At 58.6% G+C, this 14,274-nt stretch overlaps 1 protein-coding gene across 1 annotated transcript; it reads right to left on the bottom strand.

The window, feature by feature from the left end:
• Positions 1–971: 971 nt before the first annotated feature.
• On the bottom strand, positions 972–14,274 carry SLC39A7 (solute carrier family 39 member 7). Its single transcript, XM_038742254.1, has 8 exons — positions 14,176–14,274; positions 13,530–13,980; positions 11,026–11,194; positions 9,332–9,400; positions 9,122–9,238; positions 4,037–4,168; positions 3,730–3,926; positions 972–1,246 (listed from the first exon to the last, which is right to left on the bottom strand). Exons 2-8 carry the CDS (start codon positions 13,974–13,976, stop codon positions 992–994), a joined length of 1,386 nt encoding a protein of 461 aa, XP_038598182.1. The 5' UTR covers positions 13,977–13,980; positions 14,176–14,274; the 3' UTR covers positions 972–991.

Raw genomic sequence — 14,274 nt, 5'->3', positions numbered from 1 at the left:
GGCCCAGTGACCCCATTTGACCCCAGCTCTGCCTTGCCTCCCCCCATCATACCACCCCAAACACACACACACACACACACACACACACACACACGGTCCCCCGCTCTACTTGACCCCCCCGTTCTGACTCATCTGGTGACCCCCACTTGACCCCGGCTACCGGCCCCACTTCCTGTCCACCCCCTCCCCCCAACCCACACATACACACGCACACACTACCTCTGCCCACTGTGGTCCCAGTGGTCCGGTGACCCCGTCTGACCCCGGCTCTGCCCTTCCTCCCCCTCATCACACCACCCCAAACACACACATGACCTTCCGCCCCTGTGGCCCCAGGGGCCCGGTGACCCCGTCTGACCCTGGCTCTGCCCTGCCTCCCCCTCATTCTACCACCCCAAACACACCCAGACACACACACACACACACACACACACACACACACACAACCTTTGACCCCTGTGGTCCCGGTGACCCCGTTTGACCCCATCTATGTCCTGCCACCCCCCAAAAACACACACACAGACACACACAACCTTCGGCTCCTATGGCCCCAGGGGCCCGGGGACCCCGCCTGCCCCCTGCTTCCGGTCCCCTCCCCTCACACACACTCACACATCCACACCCCGACACACACCCCCCAGCCCCCATTCTGCTTCCTCTGGTCCCCGGGGCCCGGTGACCCCACTCGCCCCCCGCCATCCCCTCCTCCCCACCCCCCCCCATCCACACGCCATCCCCCCCAAACACCCCCTCACACACACACGAACCCCCACACACTCTTCTCTCCCGGTCTCGGGGGTCCCCCCATCCCCGCTCGCCCCCGAATTCCCCTCCACGTCCCCCGTCCCCGCAAGGACCCCCGCACGCTCGTCTCATCCGGTCCGCAGGCGGCCACCCCGCCGTCTTCCTGCCCCCCGGGCCGTGGCCCGCTCCGTCCTCGGGGGCCGGGGACCCCCCGGAGGAGGGGGAGGAGGGGCGGGGGGGGGGGGCGTCACTCGAGGTGGGCGATGAGCACCATCATGGCCACGCCGCCCAGCAGGCCGAGCACCTCGAGCAGCGACTGGGCGGGCGAGGCCCGGCGCAGCAGCTCGGGGAGGACGGACACGGTGGCCACGTAGATGAAGCCGCCGGCGGTGAAGGGGAGGACCCAGGCCGGGCCGCCCGCCGCCCCGGCCCCCTCCGCCAGCAGGGCGCACGCCGTCCCCGCCACCGCCCCGAGGGCCGTCACCAACTGCAGCCGCATCGCCTGCCGGGGACACGGACGGACACAAGACACGCGGGACCGGACATCAGTCGAACGCCCGGAGGGTACGGTTCGGGCCCATTCGCTTCTCCGGGCCTCGGTTTCCCCCCCTCTGGCCAACGGGGATGCGGGCGGTGAGCCCTACGGGCGCTAAGCGCTTCCCGGGTGCCGCCGTCACTCGGCGGGTTGTGGATGGGAAGTGGGGGGCCCAACCTTAGGGGTCAAGCGGGGGTCACTGGTGTTGAGAGGAGGGGGCGTAGGGGTGTTTTGGGGGGAGGGACAGGGGTCAAAGGTCACGGGGGGCCAGAGCAGGCAGAGACGGGAAAGGGGGGCGGAAGTGGGGGGGGTCGAACGGGGTCACCGGGTTTAGGAGGAAGGTGTGTGTGTTTTTGTATGTGCGAGTTTTTTTTGGGGGGGCGGGAAGCGGGGGGTCAAGCGGGGTCACCGGGAGCGGGACGTGGACAGGAAGTGGGGTTCGCCGGGGCCGGTACGCGGACGGGAAGCGGGGGTCGCCGGGAGTGGGATGTGGATGGGAAGTGGGGGGTCAAGCGGGGTCAGCGGGAGCGGGACGTGGATAGGAAGTGGGGGTGGGGGTCAAGCGGGGTCACCGGGACCGTTATGTGGACAGGAAGTGGGGGTGGGGGGTCAAGCGGGGTCACCGGGACCGTTACGTGGACAGGAAGTGGGGGTGGGGGGTCAAGCGGGGTCACCGGGAGCGGGACGTGGACAGGAAGTGGGGGTGGGGGTCAAGCGGGGTCACCGGGAACGTTACGTGGCCAGGAAGTGGGGTGTCAAGCGGGGTCACTGAGACCGGTCCGTGGAGAGGAAATGGGGTTTAGGCGCTTAGTACAGTGCTCTGCACACAGTTAAGCGCTCAATGAATATGATTGATTGATTGATTGATTGATTGAGACCGGTTCGTGGCCAGGAAGTGGGGGGTCAAGTGGGGTCTTTGAGACCGGTCCGTGGAGAGGAAATGGGGTTTAGGTGCTTAGTACAGTGCTCTGCACACAGTTAAGCGCTCAATGAATATGATTGATTGATTGATTGAGACTGGATCGTGGCCAGGAAGTGGGGGTCAAGCGGGGTCATTGAGACCGGTCCGTGGAGAGGAAATGGGGTTTAGGCGCTTAGTACAGTGCTCTGCACACAGTTAAGCGCTCAATAAATATGACTGATTGATTGATGAGACCGGTTCGTGGCCAGGAAGTGGGGGTCAAGCGGGGTCACTGGGACCAGTCGTGGCCAGGAAGTGGGGGTCAAGCGGGGTCACCGGGCCAGGAAGTGGGGGGTCAAGTGGGGTCATCGAGACCGGTACGTGGACAGGAAGTGGGGGGCTCACTGGACCGGTATGCGGATGGGAAGTGGGGGTCACCGGGACCAGTATGTGGATGGGAAGTGGGGGGGGGTCAAGCGGGGTCACTGGGATGGTTAAGAAGTGGGGGACACCGGGACCGGTATGAGGACGGGAAGTGGGGGGTCAAACGGGGTCATCAGGTTTGGGAGGAAGGTGTGTATGTGTGAGTTTTGGGGGGCGACGGGAAGTGGGGGGGGGGGTCAAGCGGGGTCACTGGGAGCGGTACATGGATGGGAAGAGGGGGTCACCGGGATCGGGACGTGGACGGGAAGTGGAGGGGTCAAGTGGGGTCACCGGGAGCGGTACGTGGACGGGAAGTGGGGGTCACCGGGACCGTTACGTGGATGGGAAGAGGGGGTCACCGGGATCGGGATGTGGACGGGAAGTGGGGGGTGTCAAACGGGGTCACCGGGAGCGGTACATGGATGGGAAGAGGGGGTCACCGGGATCGGGACGTGGACGGGAAGTGGAGGGGTCAAGTGGGGTCCCCGGGAGCGGTACGTGGACGGGAAGTGGGGGTCACCGGGACCGTTACGTGGATGGGAAGAGGGGGTCACCGGGATCGGGATGTGGACGGGAAGTGGGGGGGGTCAAGTGGGGTCACCGGGAGTGGTACATGGATGGGAAGAGGGGGTCACCGGGATCGGGACGTGGACGGGAAGTGGAGGGGTCAAGTGGGGTCACCGGGAGCGGTACGTGGACGGGAAGTGGGGGTCACCGGGCCTGTTACGTGGATGGGAAGAGGGGGTCACCGGGATCGGGACGTGGATGGGAACCGGAGGGGTGGGGGTCACTGGGACTGTTACATGGATGGGAAGAGGGGGTCACCGGGATCGGGACGTGGACGGGAAGTGGGGGGGGTCAAGCGGGGTCACCGGGAGCGGTACATGGATGGGAAGAGGGGGTCACTGGGATCGGGATGTGGACAGGACGTGGGGGGGGGGTCAAGTGGGGTCACCGGGAGCGGTACGTGGACGGGAAGTGGGGGTCACCGGGCCCGTTACGTGGATGGGAAGAGGGGGTCACCGGGATCGGGACGTGGCAGCGGGGGACAAGCGGGGCCCCCGGGGCCGCTACGCGGACGGGCCGCGTGCCGGGGGGGTCCGGCGGGGGGCCCGCCGCCACGGACCTGCCTCTTGCTGCAGCCGGACTGGACGAGGATGGCGAAGTCTCCCACCTCGTGGGGCACCTCGTGCAGCAGGACGGTGAGGGTGGTGAGGGCGCCCAGCCCGCGGCCCCCGCGGAAGGACGCCCCGATGGCCAGCCCGTCCGTGAAGTTGTGGGCCAGGTCCGCCGCCAGGTTCAGGTAGCCGGACACCCGCAGGTCTGCAGTCGGGACGGGGACGGAGAGGGGGGCTCGCGTCCGGCCGCCCCGGGGGGCTGGGGGAGACGCCTCCCCCCCCACCGTCTCCCCCAGCCCCCCCCGCGGTCCTCACCTGAACCCACGGCCGCCTCCCGGGGAGGGTCCGCCCCGGGGTCCCGCTTCCGCGGCCGCCGTCGCCGACATCCCCCGTCGTCCTCGTCGGCGCGGGCTTCGCCCTCCGAGGAGCTGCTCTCGGGGCGGGGGGCTGCCCACGCCGTCCGGGGGGAGAATGAGAGGAATAATCACAATGTCGGTATTTATTACACAACGGGGTAGTAATAATAACGGCATCTATTACGCACTTACTCTGTGCCAAGCGCCGTTCGAAGCGCTGGGGAGGTTACGAGGCGATCGGGTGGTCCACCAGATGATGAGATTATTATTATCGTCATCATTATTAACATGATCATTATTATCATGATAATTATTATCATTATTAACAACGTCGGTACTTGTTAAGCGCCGTGTGCCGAGCGCTGTGGTAATAATAATAACGGCATTTATTAAGCACTTACTCTGTGCAAAGCGCTGTTCGAAGCGCTGGGGAGGTTACGAGGCGATCACGTTGTCCCCCAGATGATGATATTATTATTATTATCATCATTATTAACATGATTATTATTATCATGATAATTATTATCATTATGAACAACGTCGGTATTTGTTACGCGCCGTGTGCCGAGCGCTGTGGTAATAATAATAACGGCATTTATTAAGCACTTACTCTGTGCCAAGCGCTGTTCGAAGCGCTGGGGAGGTTACGAGGCGATCGGGTGGTCCACCAGATGATGAGATTATTATTATCATCATCATTATTAACATGATCATTATTATCATGATAATTATTATCATTATTAACAACGTCGGTATTTGTTACGCGCCATGTGCCGTGCGCTGTGGTAATAATAATAATGGCATTTATTACGCACTTACTCTGTGCAAAGCGCTGTTCGAAGCGCTGGGGAGGTTACAAGGTGATCGGGTGGTCCACCAGATGATGATATTATTATTATTATCATCATTATTAACATGATTATTATTATCATGATTATTATTATCATTATTAACAACGTCGGTACTTGTTACGCACTGTGTGCCGAGCGCTGTTCTAAGCACTGGGGTACTAATAATAACGGCATTTATTAAGCACTTACTCTGTGCCAAGCGCCGTTCGAAGCGCTGGGGAGGTTACGAGGCGATCACGTTGTCCCCCAGATGATAATCGTAATAAATGTCGGTATTCGTTACGCGCCGTGTGCCGAGCGCTGTTCTAAGCGCCGGGGTGATCATAATAATGGCATTTATTACACACTTACTCTGTGCAAAGCGCTGTTCGAAGCGCTGGGGAGGTTACGAGGCGATCGGGTGGTCCACCAGATGATGAGATTATTATTATTATCATCATTATTAACGTGATTATTATTATCATGATCATTATTATCATTATTAACAACGTCGGTATTTGTTACGCGCCGTGTGCCGAGCGCTGTGGTAATAATAATAACGGCATTTATTAAGCACTTACTCTGTGCCAAGCGCCGTTCGAAGCGCTGGGGAGGTTACAAGGCGATCGGGTGGTCCACCAGATGATGAGATTATTATTATCGTCATCATTATTAACATGATCATTATTATCATGATAATTATTATCATTATTAACAACGTCGGTACTTGTTAAGCGCCGTGTGCCGAGCGCTGTGGTAATAATAATAACGGCATTTATTAAGCACTTACTCTGTGCCAAGCGCCGTTCGAAGCGCTGGGGAGGTTACGAGGCGATCGGGTGGTCCGCCAGATGATGAGATTATTATTATCACCATCATTATTAACATGATCATTATTATCGTGATAATTATTATTATGAACAACGTCGGTATTTGTTACGCGCCGTGTGCCCAGCGCTGTGGTAATAATAATGACGGCATTTATTACACACTTACTCTGTGCAAAGCGCTGTTCGAAGCGCTGGGGAGGTTACAAGGCGATCACGTTGTCCCCCAGACGATAATCATAATAAATGTCGGTATTTGTTACACACTATGTGCCCAGTGCTGTTCTAAGCGCCGGGGTAATCATAATAACGGCATTTATTAAGCACTTACCCTGTGCAAAGCGCTGTTCGAAGCGCTGGGGAGGTTACAAGGTGATCGGGTGGTCCACCAGATGATATTATTATTATTATCATCATTATTAACATGATTATTATTATCGTGATAAATATTATTATTATTATCATCATTTTTAACATGATTATTATTATCATGATAATTATTATCATTATTAACAACGTCGGTATTTGTTACGCGCCATGTGCCGAGCGCTGTTCTAAGCGCCGGGGTGATAGTAATAACGGCATTTATTAAGCACTTACTCTGTGCAAAGCACTGTTCTAAGCACTGGGGAGGTTACGAGGCGATCACGTTGTCCCCCAGACGATAATCATAATAAATGTCGGTATTTGTTACGCGCTATGTGCCCAGCGCTGTTCTAAGCGCCAGGGTAATCATAATAATGGCATTTATTAAGCACTTACTCTGTGCAAAGCGCTGTTCGAAGCACTGGGGAGGTTACGAGGCGATCACGTTGTCCCCCAGATGATAATCGTAATAAATGTCGGTATTTGTTACGCGCTATGTGCCCAGTGCTGTTCTAAGCGCCAGAGTAATAATAATAAAAGCATTTATTAAGCACTTACTCTGTGCCAAGCGCCGTTCGAAGCGCTGGGGAGGTTACGAGGCGATCGGGTGGTCCACCAGATGATGAGATTATTATTATCGTCATCATTATTAACATGATCATTATTATCATGATAATTATTATCATTATTAACAACGTCGGTACTTGTTAAGCGCCGTGTGCCGAGTGCTGTGGTAATAATAATAACGGCATTTATTAAGCACTTACTCTGTGCAAAGCGCTGTTCGAAGCGCTGGGGAGGTTACGAGGCGATCACGTTGTCCCCCAGATGATGATATTATTATTATTATCATCATTATTAACATGATCATTATTATCATGATAATTATTATCATTATTAACAACGTCAGTATTTGTTACGCGCCGTGTGCCGAGCGCTGTGGTAATAATAATAACGGCATTTATTACGCACTTACTCTGTGCCAAGCGCCGTTCGAAGCGCTGGGGAGGTTACAAGGCGATCGGGTGGTCCACCAGATGATGAGATTATTATTATCATCATCATTATTAACATGATCATTATTATCATGATAATTATTATCATTATTAACAACGTCGGTACTTGTTAAGCACCGTGTGCCGAGCGCTGTGGTAATAATAATAACGGCATTTATTACGCACTTACTCTGTGCCAAGCGCCGTTCGAAGCGCTGGGGAGGTTACGAGGCGATCACGTTGTCCCCCAGATGATGATATTATTATTATTATCATCATTATTAACATGATTATTATTATCATGATAATTATTATCATTATGAACAACATCGGTACTTGTTAAGCGCCGTGTGCCGAGCGCTGTGGTAATAATAATAACGGCATTTATTAAGCACTTACTCTGTGCCAAGCGCCGTTCGAAGCGCTGGGGAGGTTACAAGGTGATCGGGTGGTCCACCAGATGATGAGATTATTATTATTATCATCATTATTAACATGATTATTATTATCATGATTATTATTATCATTATTAACAACGTCAGTATTTGTTACGCACTGTGTGCCGAGCGCTGTTCTAAGCACTGGGGTACTAATAATAACGGCATTTATTAAGCACTTACTCTGTGCAAAGCACTGTTCGAAGCGCTGGGGAGGTTACAAGGCGATCACGTTGTCCCCCAGACGATAATCGTAATAAATGTCGGTATTCGTTACGCGCTATGTGCCCAGCGCTGTTCTAAGCGCCAGGGTAATCATAATAATGGCATTTATTAAGCACTTACTCTGTGCAAAGCGCTGTTCGAAGCGCTGGGGAGGTTACGAGGCGATCACGTTGTCCCCCAGATGATAATCGTAATAAATGTCGGTATTTGTTACGCGCTATGTGCCCAGCGCTGTTCTAAGCACTGGGGTGATAGCAATAACAGCATTTATTAAGCACTTACTCTGTGCCAAGCGCTGTTCGAAGCGCTGGGGAGGTTACAAGGCGATCGGGTGGTCCACCAGATGATGAGATTATTATTATTATCATCCTTATTTACATGATTATTATTATCATGACAATTATTATCATTATTAACAACGTCGGTATTTGTTACACGCCGTGTGCCGAGCGCTGTTCTAAGCGCCGGGGTGATAATAATAACGGCATTTATTAAGCACTTACTCTGTGCAAAGCGCTGTTCGAAGCGCTGGGGAGGTTACAAGGTGATCGGGTTGTCCCCCGGATGATAATAATAATCACAACGCCGGTATTTGTTACGTGCCGTGTGCCGAGCGCTGTTCTAAGCGCCGGGGTAATAATAATAATAATAATAATAATAATGATGGCATGTATTAAGCACTTACTCTGTGCAAAGCACTGTTCGAAGCGCTGGGGAGGTTACAAGGTGATCGGGTTGTCCCCCAGATGATAATAATAATAATAAGCGTTGGTATTTGTTACGCGCTATATGCTGAGCGCCGTTCTAAGCGCCGGGGTAATAATAATAATAATAATAATGACGGCATGTATTAAGCGCTTACTCTGTGCAAAGCACTGTTCGAAGCGCTGGGGAGGTTACAAGGTCATCGGGTTGTCCCCCAGATAATAATAATAAGCATTGGTATTTGTTACGTGCTATATGCTGAGCGCCATTCTAAGCGCCGGGGTAATAATAATAATAATAATAATGACGGCATGTATTAAGCGCTTACCCTGTGCAAAGCACTGTTCGAAGCGCTGGGGAGGTTACAAGGTGATCGGGTTGCCCCCCGATCCCCCTTTGACAGATGAGGAAACTGAGGCCCGGAGAAGCGAAGCGACTTGCCCCGAGCGTCGCCCAGCTGACGGGGGGGGGGGGGCGGGACCGGGATCTGAACCCAAGACGTCCGACTTAAGCGCTTAGCACAGTGCTAAGCGCTCGATAAATACCATTGCTGACGACTCCCGAGCCCGGGATCTACCCGCGGGGCGACGAGGGGAGGCCGTCGCGGGGGTCGGGGGCGGATTTGGGGGGGACGCGGAGGGCGGGAGGGGGGTCCTCACCGTGTCCGTGTCCGTGTCCCCCCTTGACGTGACGCACGAACTTCTCGACGACGAGGAAGGCCACGATGCCGCCGAGGACCCAGAGCCCCACGGCCAGCATCCGCGCCTGCTCCGCGCCTGGGGAGGGGGACGGGGGGTCCGTGGGGGGCCGGCAGCCCCCCGGGCCCGGCCCCCGGCCCCCCCCCCCGCCCCCCCCCCCGCCCCCCTTACCGTGACTGTGGCCGTGACCGCGATGCGACGGCCCCGCGGCGGGCGGTCCCTCCTGGTGGCCGTGCGGCTCTGGGGGGGGCCGGGACGGAGGGTGAGGCCGGGGGTCTCCCGTCCCCCCCACCAACCGACGGAGGTCAGAGAAGTCGGAGGAGCCCACCCCCGGAAGGCGGGGGGGATCACCGCGGGGCCATCTTGGGCCTCAGTCTCCCCGTCTGTCAAACGGGGGGGTGAGGCGACGCCCCCGCCCCTTCCTCCTCAGACCGGGACCTCCCCCAGCGTGTGGGACCCCGGGGCCGGGCCGGACCCCCGTTATCCCGCCTCCGACCTGATGCTTGGCATCTGGTAAGTGCTCAGTCACTACCCTCCCCCTCCATCCTCATCTCCTTTTCCTCCATTCCTTCTCCTTTTCTTCTTCTCTTTTCCTCCTCATCCTCCCTTCTTCCTCCTTTTCCTCCTATTTTTTCTTCCTCCTCCTCCTCCTTTCTCTCTCCTTCGTCTCCTCCCCTGCATCCTCCCTTCTTCCTCTTCCCCCTTTCCTCCTTTTTTCCTCCACCTCATCCTTTCCCTCTTCCCCATTCCCTCCTCCGCACCCTCCCCCTTCTTCCTCTCTTCCCCCTTTCCTCCTCCTCTTCCTTTTTTCCTCCACCTCACCCTTACCTTCTTCCTCTTCTCCTGTTCTTCCTCCTCCGCATCCTCCTCCTCCTTCTCTTCTCCTCTTCCCCCTTTTCTCCTCCTCATCCTTTCCATCTTCCTCTTCTCCTTTTGTTCCTCCTCCTCATCTTCTTCCTCGTTTCCTCCACCTCATCCTTACCCTCCTCCTCTTCTCCATTTCCTCCTCCTTCTTCCTCCTCCTTTCCCCCTCCTCCTCCGTGTCCTCCCCCTTCTTCCTCCTCATCCTTTCCCTCTTTCTTTCCTCCTTTTCCTCCTCTTCATCTTTTCCCTCTTCCTCTCCTCCTTTTCCTCCTCTTCATCCTTTCCCTCTTCCTCTCCTTTTCCTCTTCATCCTTTCCCTCTTCCTCTCCTCCTTTCCCTCCTCCTCTCCTCCTTTCCCTCCTCCTCATCCTTTCCCTCTTCCTCTCTGCCTCCTCCTCCTTTCCCTCTTTCTCTTCTTCCTCTTCCTCCTCCACGTCCTCCCCCTTCTTCCTCCTCTTCCTCCTTCTCCTCCTCATCCTTTCCCTCTTCCTCTCTTCCTTTTCCTCCTCTTCATCCTTTCCCTCTTTCTCTCTTCCTTTTCCTCCTCTTCCTCTCCTTTTCCTTCTCTTCATCCTTTCCCTCTTCCTCTCCTTTTCCTCTTCATCCTTTCCCTCTTCCTCTCCTCCTTTCCCTCCTCCTCTCCTCCTTTCCCTCCTCATCATCCTTTCCCTCTTCCTCTCCGCCTCCTCCTCCTTTCCCTCTTCCTCTTCTTCCTCTTCCTCCTCCACGTCCTCCCCCTTCTTCCTCCTTCTCCTCCTCATCCTTTCCCTCTTCCTCTCCTCCTTTTCCTCCTCCTCCTGCTTTCCCTCTTTCTCTTCTACCTCTTCCTCCTCCGCGTCCTCCCCCTTCTTCCTCCTCCTCCTCCTTTCCCTCTTTCTCTCCTCCTTTCCCTCCTCCCTCCTCCTCCTCCTCCTCCCCGTGGGTCTGGCAGTGGGCCCCGGGGCCGGGGGTCCGGGGGTCCGGGGGCCCGGGGGCCCGGGGGTCCGAGGGCGGGCACTGACCGAGGGCGTGGGGGATGAGGTGTAGGAAGGCGTCGCCCAGGAGTCCCCCGGAGGCGAAGCTGAGGAGCACCTGGAGCAGGGCCCGGTGCCGCGGACAGTTGGACTCCACGGGGATGAGGAAGAGGACGCAGAAGGGGGCCGCCGAGATCAGCACCGTCGCCCCCAGGGCCTGCGGACCGACGGACCCGGGGCGGGGGGGGGGGGGGGGACGGGACGGTCAGGGGACCCGGGGAACGGCCCCCTCCCCGCTCCTCTGGTCCGCCCGGCCCCCCCGACTTGGGATCAGGTGGGCCCAGACACCCCCCGCCCCACAGTAGTTTTTATTCTTTGCCCCTCCCCACAACCCCCAGTGCCCCTCCGACACCCCTTGTGACCCCCCCCCATTTCCCCACCCCTCCGTTGAGCACCCCAGGATCCCTCTCCGTGACCCCCCCAACCTTTCCTCCCCCCACGTTGAGCATCCCATGATCTCTCTCCATGACCCCCACCATTTCCCCACCCCACACTGAGCACCCCAGGGTCCCTCTCCACGACCCCCCCAACCTTTCCCTACCCCCATGCTGAGCAGCCTGGGACCCCCCTCCATGAACCCCTTATTCTCCTAGCCCGCAATGAGCACCCCATGATCCCCCTCCATGATCCCCCCCCAACCTTTCCCTACCCCCGTGCTGAGCAGCCCAGGACCCCTCTCCTTGACCCCCTCATTCTCCGGGCCCACAATGAGCACCCCATGATCCCCTTCCATGATCCCCCCAACCTTTCCCTACCCCCGTGTTGAGCAGCCCGGGACCCCTCTCCATGACCCCCTCATTCTCCCGGCCCGCAATGAACACCCCATGATCCCCCTCCATGATCCCCCCCCAACCTTTCCCTACCCCCGTGCTGAGCAGCCCGGGACCCCTCTCCTTGACCCCCTCATTCTCCGGGCCCACAATGAGCACCCCACGATCCCCTTCCATGATCCCCCCAACCTTTCCCTACCCCCATGCTGAGCAGCCCGGGACCCCTCTCCATGACCCCCTCATTCTCCCGGCCCGCAATGAACACCCCATGATCCCCCTCCATGATCCCCCCCCAACCTTTCCCTACCCCCATGCTGAGCTGCCCGGGACCCCTCTCCATGACCCCCTCATTCTCCCGGCCCGCAATGAACACCCCATGATCCCCCTCCATGATCCCCCCCAACCTTTCCCTACCCCCATGCTGAGCAGCCCGGGACCCCCCTCCATGACCCCCTCATTCTCCGGGCCCGCAATGAACACCCCATGATCCCCCTCCATGATCCCCCCCAACCTTTCCCTACCCCCATGCTGAGCAGCCCGGGACCCCTCTCCATGACCCCCTCATTCTCCCGGCCCGCAATGAACACCCCATGATCCCCCTCCATGATCCCCCCCAACCTTTCCCTACCCCCATGCTGAGCAGCCCGGGACCCCCCTCCATGACCCCCTCATTCTCCGGGCCCACAATGAGCACCTCATGATCCCCCTCCATGATCCCCCCAACCTTTCCCTACCCCCATGCTGAGCAGCCCGGGATCCCCTTATTCTCCTAGCCCGCAATGAGCACCCCATGATCCCCCTCCATGACCCCCCAACCTTTCCCCACCCCCGCTGAGCAGCCCGGGACCCCTCTCCATGACCCCCCAACCTTTCCCCACCCCCACTGAGCCCCCCATGATCCCCCTCCATGACCCCCCAACCTTTCCCCACCCCCCACTGAGCACCCCATGATCCCCCTCCATGATCCCTCAACCTTTCCCCACCCCCACTGAGCACCCCATGATCCCCCTCCATGACCCCTCAACCTTTCCCCACCCCCACTGAGCCCCCCATGATCCCCCTCCATGACCCCTCAACCTTTCCCCACCCCCACTGAGCCCCCCATGATCCCCCTCCATGACCCCCCAACCTTTCCCCACCCCCACTGAGCCCCCCATGATCCCCTCCATGACCCCCCAACCTTTCCCCACCCCCACTGAGCCCCCCATGATCCCCCTCCATGACCCCTCAACCTTTCCCCACCCCCACTGAGCCCCCCATGATCCCCTCCATGACCCCCCAACCTTTCCCCACCCCCACTGAGCACCCCAGGATCCCCCTCCATGACCCCCCCAACCTTTCCCCACCCCCCACTGAGCCCCCCATGATCCCCCTCCATGACCCCCCAACCTTTCCCCACCCCCGCTGAGCACCCCATGATCCCCCTGCATGACCCCTCAACCTTTCCCCACCCCCACTGAGCCCCCCATGATCCCCCTCCATGACCCCCCAACCTTTCCCCACCCCCGCTGAGCCCCCCATGACCCCCCTCCATGACCCCCCAGCCTTTCCCCACCCCCCCACTGAGCACCCCACGACCCCTCCCATTCCCCCACCCCCCACTGAGCACCCCAGGACCCCTCCCCCTGACCCCCAACCCTTCCCCCCCCACCCTGAGCACCCCATGACCCCTCTCCACGACCCCCCCCCCCCAAAACTGAGCACCCCAGTTGGGAGACTCACATAAGCCCAGAGGGTGACGGTGTCCAGATCGGCCCCTCGGCCGGGGCGGCCCACTTCCGGCCCGCGGCCTTGGCCAAACTCCCCGTGCGAGTGGCCGTGGCCGAACTCCCCGTGCGAGTGGCCGTGGCCGAACTCTCCGTGAGAGTGACCGTGGCCAAACTCTCCGAGAGAGTGGCCATGGCCAAACTCCGCGTGCGAGTGACCGTCGTGCACCGAGTGGCCGTCGTGCCAGTCGTCGTGGTGGAAGGTGAGGTGTGAAGGCCCCGGGGCCTGGGCGTGCCCTGCGTCGTCACGCACGCCCTCTGCGTCCTCACGCACGCGGGCTACGTCATCACGCGCGCGGCCCACGTGGCCGCCGTCGGGCACGTGCTGGGCCGTCGCCCCCTCGAGGGCCGCCCAGGCCAGCAGGGCCAAGGCCCAGGGCCCGCTCCTGCCGCCTCCAAACATGGCGCTGGGCGGGCGACCCCCGGGGAAGGGCGAAGACACAGAGAGATGGAGGGTGGGGGGGAAGAGATGGGGGGGGGTCACCCTTTCGTGACCTTTAACCCCGGGGAACCCCCAACCCATCCCCCCCCCACTCCGTCCCTCTCCTTCCCCCAACCGAGGCCCCAATGTGGGGGGGGGGGGATGGGGATGGGCATCTCACCCCCACCGGGATCCGGTCCCCCGACGTGGCACCGTTCGCGCCGGGCTCCGTCCCCGCTCTCGCGAGAGGACCAGGCCCGCCCAGGCCCGGGCGGACGAA

This window comes from Tachyglossus aculeatus, unplaced genomic scaffold (genome assembly GCF_015852505.1).
Source record: "Tachyglossus aculeatus isolate mTacAcu1 unplaced genomic scaffold, mTacAcu1.pri scaffold_101_arrow_ctg1, whole genome shotgun sequence".
In the NCBI taxonomy this organism is placed as follows: Eukaryota; Metazoa; Chordata; class Mammalia; order Monotremata; family Tachyglossidae; genus Tachyglossus; species Tachyglossus aculeatus.
This window is presented reverse-complemented; position numbering and strand designations above follow the sequence as displayed.